This window comes from Bubalus kerabau, chromosome 5 (assembly GCF_029407905.1).
Source record: "Bubalus kerabau isolate K-KA32 ecotype Philippines breed swamp buffalo chromosome 5, PCC_UOA_SB_1v2, whole genome shotgun sequence".
Taxonomy (NCBI): Eukaryota; Metazoa; Chordata; class Mammalia; order Artiodactyla; family Bovidae; genus Bubalus; species Bubalus kerabau.
The window spans coordinates 40,407,377-40,425,239 of record NC_073628.1 but is presented as its reverse complement, the minus strand read 5'-3'; the positions used below and the strand labels follow the sequence as shown (position 1 = coordinate 40,425,239).

Genomic DNA, 17,863 nt, shown 5'->3' with positions numbered 1-17,863 from the left:
CCATGATGGCACCCTGATCTTGAACCTCCTCTAGCTCCCAGAACTGGGAGAAAATACATTTCGGTTGTTTAAGCTACTCAGTTTATGGCATTTTGTATGGCAGCCTGAGCTAACTGATACAGGTCAGTACTATTACTAATCCTTTTCACATGAAGAAACTGAGCAATGGAGAGGTATCTCGCTCAAGACAGGACACTAGTGACTTGAAGAGCTAGGATCCAAATCCAGGCAGGCTGTGTCCAGAGCCTTTACTCTTTACCACACTCACCTACTACCAACTTGTAATATCAGTACATGTGTACTTACCACCTTTAGTGTACCAAGTCATTTCAAGAACTGGTTTAATTATTCTTCACAACAGTGTCCTATTTTTGTAGATGAGCAAATTGGCAGACTAAGCGAAACAGCCAAGGAGAAAACTCCAGGGATCAAGAGAACCAAGAATAGATTAAATGCAGCTAGTAATTTTCTGAACTGAGATTGTATGAATGTCATGAGATCATGTATATCCACCAGCTAGAATGATGCCTGATATAAAAGAGATCTAAATCCATTTTTTAAAATATTTATTTATTTGGCTGTATCGGGTCATTGTTGCAGCACAGGGATTCTTCAACTGTGGTGTGCAGCATGTGGGATCTCAGTTCCCTGACCAGGGATCCAACCAGAGTCCCCTGCATTGGAAGGCAGATTCTTAACCACTGGACCACCAGGGAAGTCCCTAAAATCCATTACTGAATATCAAATAAATGGATCAAAATGTGATTTGAAGCCCCAAACTCATAGCAATGCTAGGTAGTTCAGTTCAGTTCAGTCGCTCAGTCGTGTCCAACTCTTTGCGACCCCATGGACTGCAGCATGCCAGGCTTCCCTGTCCATCACCAACTCCCAGAGCTTGATCAAACTCATGTCCATTGAGTCAGTGATGCCATCCAACCAGCTCATCCTCTGTCGTCCCCTTCTCCTCCTGACTTCAATCTTTCCCAACATCAGGGTCTTTTCCAATGAGTCAGTTCTTCACATCAGGTGACTGAAGTATTGGAGTTTCAGCTTCAGCATCAATCCTTCCAATGAATATTCAGGACTGATTTCCTTTAGGATAGACTGGTTGGATCTCCTTGCTTTCCAAGGGATTCTCAAGAGTCTTCTCCAACACCACAGTTCAAAAGCATCAATTCTTTGGTGCTCAGCTTTCTTTATGTCCAGCTCTGACATCCATACATGACTACTGGAAAAACCATAGCTTTGACTAAACAGACCTTTCTTGGCAAAGTAACATCTTTGAATAAACTTTTATTCCTAACCATGAGTTTATTTATTAACTTATTGACTGTTTTATAGTTTATTTAACAATTATGTAGAGGGGTTGACTGTGGATCAAGCACACAGTTCTATTTGTTATCCTTTTACAATTGGTGTTCCCTGAGACAGTTCACTTTGAAATACCTTGCCACTGGATATACTGGTACTTGAAATTCATCTTAAGTAGGTAAGATGCATCTTTGAGATTCAAGAGAAAGAGAGAGAAAAGCATAGGTCCAAGAGAGGAGAAAGATTTACACCATTAATCAAAGCATGGTTTAAAATAATAGAATCAATAAATACAAAAGTTCATTTCTCAACAAATCTTCTCATCATTTTTTGTCTGATTAATTTAGTTTCTTCTGCTCCATCTGTTTTTTCTTCATGAGAATTAGTATTTTGGGTGGGAAATTATAGGAGTATAATGAAAAGTAGTTCCATAAATAATTCTTCTGATAAAAGAGTTGTATTAACTTTATTCCAGCCCCACACCTAAATCTGGGAGGCAATGAATCTTTCCCAGCATCACTGTAGCCTCTTTCTTCTAAATCTTGTTCTAAATCCCATTCTGAAGAGGCATTCCTTACGTGGCCTGATCTGTTTATTTACTTTCATCCAAGCATATCTGGCTTGGGGGACCCTATAGTGTGGTGCATCACTTAATTGCAATATGAGATTTTGCACTGGTATTTTATTTCACCTAATGATGTTTGTAGATGGACTGTTTTGCTTTTTGAGTTATGTAGATATCATGGAATTGTACCACCCACAGTGTCCCAAATTCCAACATGCACAGATGCTCAATAAATTGAACACCACCATCTATAGAGAAGTAATTAGCCAGCATCACGTTGCATTGGATTCATTTTACTGCTCTCTGATCTACCCTTAAATTGTTGACTTTTCTGTACATCATGAGTTAAAGCTATTTTTCAAATTTGGATACTTCTTTTTTCTTCTTTTTTAGAGCAATACTCTAGCTTACCTGCCTAGAGAAGAAATGGGCACTTAAAAGATCAGCCATATTTTCAAAAATAGATGAAGTAAAAACAGAACAACAAATCATACATGCAGTTGATTTCTGTTGCTAGGATGTTTCAGCCTTTCTGACTAACCCATGCTGTCTGCAGAGAGAAATAGGACCTTTGAGAGAACCATTGAAAACTGTAAAGTCAAATGCCAACTGGACAAGTAAATAGCCAGTCTTACCAAAAAAGAGGGTCCAAAATTTCTGTATCTAGAAAAGACTTCTGTGTCACAAAACACCTTTCAGAACAGGTGCAGAAAGCTGCCAAACTTGGTAAGACCATTTGGCTAACTAGTGAGTGTGTTGAGTGTTAGGAATAATAATAATAACATTAGCATTATATAGTATTCTGTTCCTTTTTGAGCACACTGAGAGACAGAAAATGTAAGTCATCTGGCTCAGGGCACATGCCAAACAGTGGAAGATCTGAGTCTTGAACTTAAGCAGTTTGCCTCAAGCCTTTGATCTTAACAAATACACTCTGCTGCTCCTTCTGTGAAAATCAGGATCTCAGAGTGGCAGAGACTGGAGTTATTAAAATAACACTGTTTTAGCATGAACCATATGAAAGTGCCAATATCTGAAGGCTTTTGACTTAACAAATCTGTAGTTTTATATTGTTCAGCCTCATAGTAAGTAAAACAAATGACTAAGCACATACTTGGAAGACTTCTGCTCCAGACTTCTGTGTTCTGGGCTGTATCTGGAGTCTGAGTGATTTGACGGCAGTGAGAGAGAATCTGGAAAGCAGAGCTATTATCCAAGTACCTTTGCTAATCTTGATTAGTCAATTCATATCCATGGGCCTCAGTCTTTTCATCTGTAAAATGAGTGAATCTCAGATTTTTTTTTTTAGACTTCAGTCCACTTTGTCCAAAAACAACCTATGTCTCATTTGTCCCAATCACTCTCAATTTCCAGTGGCAAACAAAGCTGCTGGGGGATGAAGAATGTGACTGTAAAAACAAATCGTGGGAGTGGGGAGGATTATGTTTACATATGCTTTAGCAAGGGGGATATGTTTATCCCTGTTTAAAGATGATTTATCTTTGAGTATACATGTATCTTGCAGCCTAAGGATTGGGAAATATTAGACCAAAATACATTTAATGCAAATGTTTTATCACTAAGCGTTAACAAAATTGAAAATAGAAGAGATACTGATAAAACTATATAATTAAAAGCAAGAGTAGTACTAAATCACAATAATGACATACTCAAGAAAACATTGAGGATGCAGTGACTTTTTCAAAAAAAGCAATTTGCCCTACAATTTCAGAATTTCCATCTCTGCCTCTGCAGTAGAGCTGTATGACATAACCACATGGCAGCTAGCCCTCCTGGAGGAATGCCAAACTAAAGTGCTTAATAAACTCTCGTAATGCACTAATTTGAGTACTAAATTAATGGTCCTTAATAATTCACTCAGCAGTTACTGGTCAGCAGCTCTTGGTAGAATGTGAAAATGAATACATACGAAATTGCAAGTGAACCAAAGAGAGTACTTATGTGGCATAATTGTTATGACCTCATCTTTCCTTCCTAACTCCAGTCAACCAATGTTGATAGCCCTAACCCTAACCCTAATCCTAACACTAACCCTTTTGAAGCCCCAGTTCACAATAAGAAACCCCCTGGAGAAGGAAATGGCAACCTACTCCTGTATTCTTGCCTGGAGAACTCCATGGACAGAGGAGCCTGGTGGGCCTTGAGGAGATTTGGGGTCGCTAAGAGTCAGACACGACTGAGCAACTAACACTTTTTACTTTTACTTTAAAACTCAGGATGCACATATACAAAGTCACCCCCTTACATTGGTGCAGTTTGAGCCCTACGCCACAGTACCAGGACAATCAGGGGACTAGAGGTCCATACCTGGGCCAAATTCTGTGCACCTTTGGGATGCCCTACAAGTGTGTGTATGACAAATATACATAAATCTATTAATACAGATACATAACCACACACAGGTACCCACAGTTAGAAAACTGAAATTTAGATTTTTATGAAACAACACTCTTACTATGTGCAATACCCTTTGATATGTCCGAAAGTGTGAAAGTGAAAATTGCTCAGTAGTGTCTGACTCTTTGTGACCCCATGGACTATATAGTCCCTGGGATTCCCCAGGCCAGAATACTGGAGCAGGTAGCCTTTCTCTTCTCCAGGGGATTTTCCCAACGCAGGAATTGAACCCAGCTCTCCTGCATTGCAGGCAGATTCTTTACCAGCTGAGCCACAAGGGAAGCCCAAGAATACTGGAGTAGGTAGCCTATCCCTTCTCCAGCGGATCTTTCCAACCCAGGAATCGAACCAGGGTCTCCTGCATTGCAGGCGGATCTTTACCAACTGAGCTGTGAGGGAAGCCATTGATATATCTACTCTTTTTTAAAAGAAAAATATTGATCATGATATATTAAGTTGATTTCACAACTCCGTGAAGGGTTGTGATTTGCAATTTGAAAACTCCTACTGTTACAGAATGCTGTCCAAATATGAGTTCACCTCCACAGGAATTGTAGGAGCTTCTTATTCTTCTGTCTTAGAGACACAGAAATGAGATCCTCTCTCTTTAAAAACAAACAAATAAAGGCACATTTGGAATTTCCTTGGATGATTGGGTCTGAAACTGTGAGTTGTAAGAAAGAGATAAGGAAACTGGATAGTTAGCCTGAAGGAAAGAAGTGATGGCAGTGGAAGGGGAGAAAGGTGCTGCGAGAGTAAACAGCAGGTCCCCAAAGTCTGAGTAGCTCCCAGGGTAACCAGATGTTGGAGGGACTAGGCATTTGTCTGTGACTCCCAGGAATGAATAGTTACCCAGTCAGCCAGAGTATTTATTGAGTACCAGCTACTTACCAGCTTCTGTTCTAAAGACGGCAAGTAGAAAAATAATAGCAACTCCAGTCAGGTTATCTTTATGCAGAGAAATTCTACTTTTCTAATAATGTGAATATGGTATGTATGCCTGATGGCTATAAAACAAATCTGTAGAGATAACGATCAACAGTATCGAGGGATACTATTTTGTGACTCACATAGGCCCTTGTTTACCAAGGTTGCCATTTGATGTCAATTTCTTAATAGTTAAGCATTCACTTCCTTGTACAAAGTGGTTCAGTTATGGAGAAGCAGATGCCCTCAGAAGGTGAGCTGCAAGCTTACCAACTCCGCCAAAACTTGTCCCAAGGCCGCCTGTCCCCCATTCTGCTCCCCAGATGAAACATGAAACTGTCAAGGAGCTTCCAAATGAACTTTTTAAAAGCCCTTTTTAGAATTCTAGCTTTAGAAAAAGTTTTCCCAAGAAAAATCATTAAGCTTTCCTTTTATTTTAGATGATTCAGTTTGCAGAAAAGCACACACGATAATGAATACATGGTGTGGCGTGGCATTAGTCACTCAGTCATGTCTGACTCTTGGCGACCCCACGGACTGTAGCCTGCCAGGCTCCTCTGGCCATGGAATTCTCCTGGCAAGGATACTGGAGTGGGTTACCATTTCCTACTCCAAATGAATAAATTAGTCTTCTCAGTTTCTCACCAGTAGTGAGAAATGACTTTACTGCCTTTGGACTCTCAGCAGCCTCTTTTAAACTCGGAAGTAAATCCATTAGAAGTTGTGATCCCCCATCAATTCGCTGTATTGAAACCTCAATGTTAAAGCTCGTTGGCAGTGATCTGTGTGGGCTTATTATTAATATATTGAAGCTACAGCAAGACATATTTTGGCTCAATATAAAATGAATTTTCTAAGTGTAAGAGCTACCTTGGTAGGTAAGAAGTTCCCCAGTGGGTGAGACGTTCAATAATAGTTGAAAGTCACCTGATAATCTGGTTGGACTAAGAGGAGAGATGTAACCCAAAATTATTCCTTAGCTCTCTACCAATCTTAAGATTGTTGTTGTTGCTTAGTCGCTTAATCATGTCTGACTCTTTGCAACACCATGGACTGCAGTCCTCCAGGCTCCTCTGCCTTTCACTATCTCCCAGAGTTTGCTCAAATTCATGTCCATTGAGTCAATGGTGTTACCTAACCATCTCATTCTCTGCTACCCCCTTCTCCTTTTGCCTTCAGTCGTTCCCAGCATCAGGGTCTTTTCCTGAGACAGACTGTTTCAATTAAGTGGTGACTTCACCAGAAAAGAACTTTCTATAGCTGCCTTCTGAAATCATATCCCAAAATGAAAAATTATTTTCTCCTTAAGTGATGTATTTTAAAAGAATTGGGTAGGTCTAAATTAATCAGTAAATATCATTTGGTCTCTCTGACCATAGAGCTACAGTCCAGAAAAATCATATGATTAATAAGTTACTACTAATAACAACAATAATGACTGCCAATAATTTCAAATAAAAAATACTAATAACAGCAGTAATTGTTCTTAAATAGCTAACATTTACTGACTATTGTGTGACAAACGCTGCACTAAGTACTTTAATGACACTAATTTAGTGATTACCTAGTAACTATAACTCTTATTTTCATTGAGTGAATAAGAAAATTTCATATGTTGTGAAGATTATATAACTCAGAGAGGCGCTCAGATGAGACAGAACCATACTGTCAAGCCACTGAGTATACTAACTCTAGAGAATTAACTCATAACCACTAGCCTATATATAATAAAAATTATTTAGGTGTTTCTGACCCTTATTAGTAGGTTTTGTCATCTAAATTATTTGGGAAAATCATATACATCATAGCTTAAACATCCAATCTTAAAATTTGAAATACTGTATCACAAATTTTCAACAATGGGGCAATGTTATGTAATTTATAGTATACCTACGCAGTAAAGTTTTAAAGAATCATTAAAATGCCCTGGACAAGGAGCTATTAAAACACAGGAAAATGTGTGCACTTACAGCATTTGAAATAGTAAGGCACAAATTTTTTTGTGCGGTGTGATCTCAACTTCGTGAAAAACATTCATAGAAGGAAATAACCATAAGTTTGATTGACCTATTTTGTTCTATCTTTTCTCTTCCTTTTTTCTATAATGAATCTGTGTCATTTCTGCAATTTAAGAAAAGTTTGTTTTGTTTTATTTGGCGTTCTAAAAAGCAGTTTAATTCTCAGACACAAGTTGCATGGCTTCTGATCTGACATTATATATATAAATGATATAAAGTATCATGCTCTCTTTTTTTAATGAAGATATATTTAAATCTATTTAAAATCCTAAAAGATGATGCTGTTAAAGTCCTGCAGTCAATATGTTAGCAAATTTGGAAAACTCGGCAGTGGCCACAGGATTGGAAAAGGTCAGTTTTCATTCCAATCCCAAAGAAAGGCAATGCCAAAGAATGTTCAAACGGCTGCACAATTGCACTCATTTCACATGCTACCTAGGTAATACTTAAAATCCTTCAACCTAGGCTTCAACAGTACATAAACTGAAAACTTCCAGATGTACAAGCTGGATTTAGAGAAGGCAGAGGAACCAAAGACCAAATTGCCCACATCTACTGGATCATAGGAAAAGCAAGGGAATTCCAGGAAAATATCTGCTTCTGCTTCATTGACTATGATAAAGCCTTTGACTGTGTGGATCACAACAAACTCTGGAAAATTCTCAAAGAGAAGGGGATACCAAACCACTTTTACCTGCCTCCTGAGAAACTTGTATGTAGGTCAAGAAGAAACAGAACTGGACATGGAATAACCGACTGGTTCAAAATTGGGAAAGGAGTACGTCAAGGCTATATGTTGTCACCCTGCTTATTTAACTTCTTTGCAGAGTACATCATGAGAAATGCTGGGCTGGAAGAAGCACAAGCTGGAATCAAGATTGCCAGGAGAAATATCAATAACCTCAGATATGCAGATGACACCACCCTTATGGCAGAAAATGAAGAGGAACTAAAGAGCCTCTTGATGAAAGTGAAAGAAGAGAGTGAAAAAGCCGGCTTAAAACTCAACATTCAGAAAACTAAGATCATGGCATCTCGTTGCGTCACTTCATGGCAAATAGATGGAGGAAAAAATGGAAACAGTGACAAACTATATTTTCTCCAAAATCACTGCAGACAGTGGCTGCAGACATAAAATTAAAAGATGCTTGCTCCTTGGAAGGAAAGCAGTGACAAACCTAGACAGCATGTTAAAAAGGAGAGACTTTGCTGACAAAGGTCCGTATTGTCAAAGCTATGGTTTTTCCAGTAGTCACGTACAGATGTGAGAATTGGACCATAAAGAAGGCTGAGTACCAAAGAATCGATGCTTTTGAATTGTGGTGCTGGAGAAGACTCTTGTGAGCCCCTTGCACAGCAAGGAGATCAAATCAGTCAATCCTAAAGGAAATCAACCCTGAATATTCATTGGAAGGACTGATGCTGAAGCTGAAGCTCCAATACTTTGGCTACCTGATACAAAGAGCCGTCTCATTGGAAAAGGCCATGATGCTGAGGAAGTTTGAAGGCAATAGGAGAAGGGGACAATAGAAGATGAGATAGTTGGATGGCATCACCAAGTCAATGGACATGAGTCTGAGCAAGCTCTGGGAGATAATGAAGGACAGGGAAGCCTGGCAGGCTACAGTCCATGGGGTGGCAAAGAGTTGGAAATGACTTAGTGACTGAACAACAAATATTTAAATATTCATATGTTCATTTAGCAGTAAGTGAATCTGTGTAGAAATGGGCAACTTAGCTTCACTGCAAATAATTCACCCAGTTATTAAGGTACATAAAGTTTGCTGATTCTACTTTGCCCAGAATGGAGTATGAAGGCTCACAAGCTCCACAGAATTGACTCTTGCTGAGTTCCTTTATCAGTATCATTAAGAAGGATGATCCTGTAATTTTCAGCTCATAGAGAATTGTGAAGACTGGTTGGGCTGGTTTAAAGGACTTAATGCAAAGTGATGTGCTATATAATCGATTTTGACAAGTCCTTCTAAGTGTAAACTGTCCCTAGGCCCCAGGTTGTCATGCCCAACTTCTGGGGCTAAGGAAGAGTAATTCCTGTACGAGGAAGCATGATTAGTGTGGGAAGGACTGGGGTGTTTCTTTTTTGGGAAGGCTTGGGCTGTCTGTGCCATGCAGATGTTGTTATTGTTTGACATATATTTTTGGATAACTCTACCTACCTTTGTTGTAGATTCATTAATTGTCACATAAATGCCCCATGAAACTTATGTCTAATAAGATCCCCTTTCCTTTTCTGGCTTTGGATTTGAATGGAAATTACCCAGCATTAGACTTTGCCTTCCCTTGTGGCTCAGCTGGTCAAGAATTCACCTGCAATGTGGAAGACTTGGTTCGATCTGGGTTGGGAAGATCCCGTGGAGAAGGGCAAGGCTACCCATTCCAGTATTCTGGCCTAGAGAACTGCATGGACCGTGGGGTCGCAAAGAGTCGGACACGACTGAGCGACTTTGACTTTCACTTTCAGACTTTGTATTTAGAATCACTTTCAGAATATTTTTGTTTTTGCTACCCCACATGGCATGTGGGATCTCAGTTCCGTGTGCCTGCAGTGAAAGCTCAGATTCCTAACCACTGAACCACCAAGGAAGTCCCCAATTAACTGTTAATTTTACCCTTTACAGCATTCAGTGAACAGGACTAGGCCAAAACTTCAGGAGAATTCAAGCCTTCTAACTTTGCCTGCTATGCAGTTGATGCACAAGAAAGATATGCTTATACATCCCTCTCCTGGGTGGAAATATTCCTAACCTATCGTTGTCTCCAATAATTTATTCAGAGATCTTCACAGTATAGTTACCTGGCAGCTAGCTACCTATCTGGAAGTTACAACGGTTATCCTTATATCGTAGAAGGAAAGAACCAAAATCAGGGCAACAGTGTTCTACTCACCTTGATTTATACCTGGGCAAAGTAACTCTGTAGTACTACTTTGCCATCATGGATATATAAGCCCTGAAGTCCCCGTTCAGTTCAGTTTTAAAGTGGAGGAACCAGACAGGCTCCCAGAAACTAAATCTGTTTGTGGAGGAGGAGTCTGTGATTCAGGCTTAACCCAAGGGTGTTGCCTTTATGACATAGGTCATTACCGAAAGTAGGGTAGGGATGGCTTCTTGCCCAAGAGCTGTCAGATGTGTTGTTCATGGATTTGTGCTGAGTCTTTCATGATTCAGTAGAACCAGGCCATTAGAAATGCTACACTGGGTCTTAACGGTGTGTGCATGGTCAGTCACTCAGTCATGACCGGGTCTTTGTGCCCCAGTGGACTAAAAACCCCTCTGAACATGGCATGTCCCAGGCAAGAATGCTGGCCATTTCCTTCTCCAGGAGATCTTCCCAACCCAGAGATTGATCCCACATCTCCTGCATTGGCAGATAGATTCTTTACCACTGAGCCACCTGGGAAGCCCCTTAATAGTGATACCTACAGCAAAACAAGGACCCAAAATATTTCAGGCCCATGTGAGAACTACTGGAATAAGAGGTGTGTAGAAGGTGCTGTGAGAATAGCGGGGTGGTCATTAATTCAGTCTGTGACGTTCAGGAGGATTCCCAGTGGTGGCAGTGTTTGAAGGTGTGTTAGAAGAATGAATGGAGTCGGTGGACAAAAAGGAAGGAAGTCTGTGCAAAGTCACTAGTTCCCCAGAAAGAAGACAGTGAAAAGAGAGGCTCTCAGGAGAGCAAGTCTGTGGAAGGAGTGGCTTGCTTCACTAAGATGTGAGCTTTATGCTGTAGTGGATGAGGTGCCAAGCAAAAGACTTTAATGAAGGAGAGATGACAGGGGTTGACCATTTTAGAAAGAGCTCTGTGACAGCTGGTGTGGCTAGTTCATTGACAGAAGGCAAGATGAGAGGGAGGGAACCAGTTTGGAGAGAAGCTCATTCATGTCAATGACAGTGGTAACAAAGAGGGGCACACAGACGTTCCAGAGAGATGGTTCGGAGGTAGGACTGCGGGGATTGAGTCATATCTCATTAGATAAGGAATCAAGGTTTGAGGCTGATGTTTCTAACATGTTATGACATGAAGGAAAATGTCCTCTGAAATCCATGATTTTGTCTGAAATCTCAAAACTATAGTATGAGACCTACTGTGTAATAGGTTTGTGGCATCTGACATAGGTATGAAATTTTTAACTTTCCAGAGCACTTCCTTTTGCTTGATCTCATTAAATATGCATTTTGACAGATGAGAAGACCAAGTGTAAGTGATGTGACTAAAAGCATTCCATTGGAATTGGCTGGGGTGAGACTAGAATCAAGTCTCCAGGCTCCCTAGTCTTGAGCTTTAAATCAAATCTCGAATCTGATAGTCTTGCATTCTGTGCCCCTTACCCTTTTTTTCTCTTTTGCATAGAAGATACTAGAATTAGAAAGACTTTTTGACTCAAGGAGGAGGCTGGAAGTTTTGGAAAAGCCACAAAGAAATCTTGGGAGCTTTTAGGGAGGACGAGGCAGCCAGCGGATGGAAAAAGGGCAGCAAGTGACAGTGAGCATTCCAGGCCTTCCAGATGTCAGTGTTTTCTTTGCTCAGAGTACAAATGTATCCTGTAGTGTTAGTTTTGCTGTAAACCTCATCCCTGCAAACCAGATGAGCCCTGGGAAGTGGGGAATGGAAGTGGGGAGGGACCACTGCTAATGGCTAAGAACAATAGGGACAGTAGCCTCTACTCAGGATGGTCCTTGAGTCCCTCAAGTCTGTTTGGAGGGTCCTGTGTGGCCTATTAATGAGCATTATGCTCAAAATTGGTCCCCACACAATCTCAAACAGGGAATAAGTAGATTTGTTGATCACGGTGGGTGAGATTGTCTATGCAGAGGCTATAGAATAAACTCATTCAAAACTAGTACAGCCACTATGGAGAACAGTGTGGAGATGCCTTAAAAAACTGGAAATAGAACTGCCATATGACCCAGCAATCCCACTGTTGGGCATACACACCTAGGAAACCAGAATTGAAAGAGACACATGTACCCCAGTGTTCACTGCAGCACTGTTTACAATAGCTAGGACATGGCGGCAACCTAGATGTCCATCAGCACATGAATGCATAAGGAAGTTGTCGTACATATACACAATGGAAAGTTACTCAGGTATGAAAAGAACCCATCTGAGTCAGTTCTAATGACGTGGATGAAACTGGAGCCTATTGTACAGAGTGAAGTAAGTCAGAGAGAGAAACACCAATAGAGTATTTCAGTTCAGTTCAGTCACTCAGTCGTGTCCGACTCTTTGAAACCCCATGGACTGCAGCATACCAGGCTTCCCTGCCCTTCATTTTAATGCATATATATAGAATTTAGAAAGATGGTAATGATGAACCTATATGCAAGACAGCAAAAGAGACACAGATGTAAAGAACAGACTTTTGGACTATATGGGAGAAGGCCAGGGTGGCATGATTTGAGAGAATAGCATTGAAACATATATATTACTATGTAAAACAGATGACCAGTACAAGTTCGATGTGTGAAGCAGAACACTCCAAGCTGGTGCTCTGGGACAACCCAGAGGGATGGGGTGGGGAGGGAGGTGGGAGTGGGGTTCAGGATGGGGGGATACATGTACACCCATGGCTGATTCATGTCCATGTATGGCAAAAACCACAATGATATTGTAAAGTAATTAGCCTCCAATTAAAATAAATAATTAATTTTAAAAAGAATAAATTCATTCAATACATACACAACCATGTGTAAGATAGTTAGTAGGAACCTGCTCTATAGTACAAAGAGCTCAGTTCAGTGCTCTGTGGTGACCTAGAGGGGTAGGATGGGGATGGGGTTGGGAGGGAGGTCAAAGCCGGAGGGGATATGTGTATATGTATGGCTGATTCACTCATTACAGCAGAAACTAACTCAACATTGTAAAGCAGTTATACTCAAATAAATATACTTTTATTTGAAAGTGGAGTCTCAACCCTACTGAGCAGAGGAAATGGAGAGTCTTGGTCCCTGCAGACTAGAATCTCTCTATTAGAAATAATAATTTTGCAATGGTGGGAGAGTCATTTTGCAATTATCTCCTGTCCATGTTGGTGATTGGGAAGAGGCAAAACACCTGTCTTAGACAAGGTAGACATTTGTGGGTAGGAAGAGACTTTTCATCTGTAGGAGTTACTGTCTGTTTTGGGAGCCAAAACAGACAATGTTTTAGGATACCTGGAGAGAAAGAGGAAGAGGATTCTTGGTGAAAACTCCTCAATGCACTGTTATCTTTTAGGCAGATGTGGTCTCTCACAGGATTTGTAATAACTGCCTTTGCAAGTGGAAGTGATCAGCTTCCACTTGCAAGTGACTGCCTTGGAAATGGTGATCAAAGAATGGTACTTAATAGAGACGTGTTCTGTGATTATACAGCCCCCATCCTTCTGGGGGTTTCATTGATTATCTGTCTCTGTGTGGACTCCTAGCTGCAGCCTCAGGAACTCACCTGATTTCAGTGTATTCCTTTGTCATCTAGAACTACGGTTGACAGTCAATACTAATTTTAAAAAAAGTATCACTTTTAAGGAAAATTTTTTTCTAAAATTAACTTATTTTGTACTGGAGGATACATACTGTGCTAAGTCACTCCAGCTGTGTTGGACTATTTGCAACCCGATGGATTGTGGCCCCCCAAGGCTCCTCTGTCCATGGGATTCTCCAGGCAAGAATACTGGAGTGGGTTGCTGGGCTCTCCCTCCAGAGTGGCCAATTAATATTGTAAAATTTCAGGTAGACAGCAAAGGGACTTGCCATAAATATACATGTAGTTTTTTCTTCTTTTTACTTTTTATCCTAATATTTTCATGTGGGGCGGGAGAGAAGTCCATAAAGAAAAATATACTTTTATACCCAGAGGTGTGCTTTAAAGAGACCTTGTTGTTTCATTTTATGACCCAACCTAAAACCTTGGGATTCCTACAACTTTCAAGCCCATCAAGGCAGCCATTCCATCAAGACCAGTTCGAAGTGTCAATGATAATCCCATTTTATGAAAACCACTTTGAACATTTAAAAAAATCTCCAAGCAGTTGAGCCAATTCAACCCCTTAGTTCTGTTTTCCCAGTGATAATTTGTTTCTGAACATGTTTTCAACTGATTTTTTAAATAAAACATTTACACTGAAATGACTCCCCATCTTAGGTGAGTTTGATTGATTTCTATTAGAGTTAAAAAAAAAATCATAGGATTTCTGAGGCTGTGCACTCTTAGTTTGATAAACGAAGTAACAGGGATAAAGGGTAGGTGGTTACCATGGTGACCATAACATCTGATTTGAGTAGCAACAGATAGGGCAAAGTAACAGTACCATACTAAGCTGAATTATAATGATGATCAGCAGTTGAGAGAGGAAATTTAAATGTCTAGGCTCTACTTAGCAACTGATCAGTCAATCAATACATGAATAGCAGTATCTACACCTTAGCTTCATATGCATGTATCGTACAGATCAAAACAGAAAGAAAATTGCAGCCTATGTGAAAATTAAGAGTCCTTAAGCATATTTGGAAAATACTTTTAGGTGAAAATAAAAATCATTCTAATTTCCAAATTTTAACTATTCATCCTCAGAATATCAGGATAAGTTTAAACTACATTGACATTAGAAGATTTCAAGGTTTAAAAGAAATGCAAAGAGTTGTTGATCTTTCAGGCTGAGGGGACCTAGTTTCTCAACTTGGAGTTGCTACACAAAAAGATAAACTTAGAAGTTCTGCATCCCTAAACCATCCCTTTTTGAATACTCTTCCTGCCTAAAGGCTGATGTAAGCAGGCACTTCCTGGCCTGGGGGAGCCGGCAGATTCCAGTCTGCCAGCTGAAGAATTAACTCTACAGTGTGAATAACTTTGTTTACTCACTTCTGCATTTTAAAAGAAGATACCGACTAGCACTTCAGTATTGGAATTTCAAATACCAGCGGCCAAGCTGGACTGTGGGATGGGACTGGGGGTTAAGAAGTCTTCCGGGCTCCCTCGGCAGACTCCCTGGGCAGGCGTCCACGTCCACCACCTTTCCAGCACTAAGGCATTTTTTAGATGAGAAGAGAAAAAAGAGAGAGAGAGGTGAGTGAAACAGTCAACATCTGGAAAATGATTTGTAACTGCTTTTAAAAGGGTGGAATGGGGAAAGTAATCCCGTCTCTTAAATTGGCCCTTTTGTGTTGCAAAGCATCTCAAACTAGCTCTGCCACTAGCTTGAGCAGGCGGCCCCACCTGCTTCACTCCTCAGAGGATTTGGCCCCAACTCAAGAGCGTCAGGAGTGTGTGTTGACGGGCGGAGTTGATACACCATAGACTCGGCCAGGAAGAGGGGAGCAGAGCTGACTTTGGGGAGCAGTTGCCTGCTATGCTGAAAACCTCTGGAAACTGGCTAAGGAGCTGTGGTGAGAACCGTGCGGCTTTTGTCAGACCCATTTCTCTTGAGAGACCAGTGGGGAATCATGGCCAGGGCTATGAAAAGAGGACAGCAGAGGCCCCTCCCCTCTCCCTCCCTAGAACTGCAACGCCTGCCTTTTCTTAGCACCCACTGCTTGGAGGCATCTCCTTAAGGCTGTTCTGTTTTCTTGTCTGTTGCTGTCTGTGTTCTCGGGGAACAAGAATTAGTGAATTTTTCTCTTCCTGTGCCTCAGTGCTGCCCCTGAACCACACTCCATGAGTTTGATTCACCACTGGCCTCTTCATAATAAATCTGCCTCATGTGAGCAGTTGATGGTTGATACTGTGTACCAGAGAGAGATTTAGGAATGTGAAATTCTTGTGGCTGACTTAAATGGGCTCCAGAAATGCCTGGATCTACACTGATTTCAGATCAGATATGTGATGCATGCAAGTTCTGTTCAAATAGCCAGAGTCTGTGAGAGACAGAATGGTTCTAATGCGGGGAGTGAGGTGGGCTTACAGGTCTGAAAGAAACAAGAGACTTAGGGGCTGAAATCCCACTTTTAAGCCATGTAATCTTGGGAAACCAGGGAACTTTGTGCCTTCAGTTTTCTCGGTTGTAAAATGGGAATGACATTACTTACTTTGTAAGATTGAAAAATTAGTTGTATAGGTCTAGAGGACAGGGACCATAATCACCTTATTTAGGGGGTTAAACATCCAGAGAAAATCATTTATTAACACTCTTAACTTAGTAGTTGAAAATGTCAGCTCAGATCATTCTGCCTGCTTTCAGATCGCAGCTCCCTCATGGTTTGCTGAAGTTGACTGAATAACATATGCCTGTTTCCACATCTGTAAAATGGTAATACTAACAACAAATATTTCATGGATCTGTGAGGATTTAAAGAACCAATGCTTCATATATCAGGTTGGCCAAAAGGTTTATTCAGTTTAAAAAACAAAACAAACCCGAATGAACCTTTTGGCCAAGCCAGTATCAGCCCCTCAGCAGAGTTCAGCTCGGTGCTCTGTGATGACCCAGAAATGTGGAATGGGGAGGCTGGAAGGGAGGCTCAAGAAGGAGGGGATATATGCATTCATATGACTGATTTACCTTGTTGTACAGCAGAAACTAACACAACATTGTAAAGCAACTATATTCAAACAACAACAAAAAATGAAATAAACATGCTCCTCAGCACTATGCCTAGCACACTGCTGCTGCTGCTGCTAAGTCGCTTCAGTCGTGTCCGACTCTGTGCGACCCCATAGACGGCAGCCCACCAGGCTCCCCCATCCCTGGAATTCTCCAGGCACACAGCAGTCAGTAGTTGTTGGCTGTTGATATTATGAGGCAGAAATCTGACTGTGGAGCTAGACAACTGGCCTCCCTAGACTAAATTCCCAGGTGGCGCTAGTAGTAAAGAACCTGCCTGCCAATGCAGGAGACATAAGAGGGATTCCATCCCTGGGTCAGGGAAGATCTGCTGGAGGAGGAAATGGCAACCTACTCCAGTATTCTCGCCTGGAGCATCCCATGGACAGAGGAGCCTGGTGGGCTATGGTCCATAGGGTCACAAAGAGTCAGACATGATTGAAGTAATTGAGCTTACACACACCCAAGACTAAATTGACCTCATTTTTTAAAAATTTGACTGCAGAGGCTGGATGAGATGAGTCCTAAGGAGCCGTCCACCTCTTACCAGTTGTGTGCCTGGGAGTATCCACATGCCTATAACATAGACTTACATCTTCCTTGGTAGGGGCCATACATTGAAAATTCATACATTTTATGATGGGAAAAAAACAACCCAACATAATATACATTTGGACTTAAAAACCATAGCCAGTGCCTAAAACCAGATGTATCATTTCATATATTCCTGTGACTTGATTTCCTGAAGAATGTATTTTTGCAGCCTTAGATTCTACTTTGCATGTTCATAGCTTTGGAAATTTGCATCCAAACACTTTGCACTGGTTTTAAGAGATTTACCCACACAGGTTGGCTGAGAATGGCACTTGGTAGCATTTTCAGTTTCTGGATTATTTTTGAGAAGGAACCTTAACCTGTATCTCTGCATTCTGCTGTCAGTTAATATGTATCTGACATTATATTTGAGCTGTTGGCAGCCAGTTTAAAAACCAGCCCAGAGTCACTCCTCACTGGGCCTCTGGGCAGGAAGTAGATTTGCTGGGCCAGGGGATTTGCATTATCTTCAGACTGGGAGCACCCCCTCCC

At 41.0% G+C, this 17,863-nt stretch overlaps 1 protein-coding gene across 11 annotated transcripts in view; it reads left to right on the top strand.

The window, feature by feature from the left end:
• DLG2 (discs large MAGUK scaffold protein 2) overlaps nt 1–17,863 on the top strand; it is a 1,420,652-nt gene that overhangs the window by 1,133,907 nt on the left and 268,882 nt on the right. Inside the window, exon 1 of one of the 11 annotated variants that reach the window (XM_055581488.1) lies at nt 13,111–15,623. The exons of the other annotated variants lie outside the window; for them this stretch is intronic. Within the exon in view, the coding sequence (XP_055437463.1) occupies nt 15,587–15,623 (37 nt within the window). The 5' untranslated portion in view covers nt 13,111–15,586. Of the gene's footprint in view, nt 1–13,110; nt 15,624–17,863 lie in introns of those variants that run through there. 11 annotated transcript variants of the gene reach the window in all.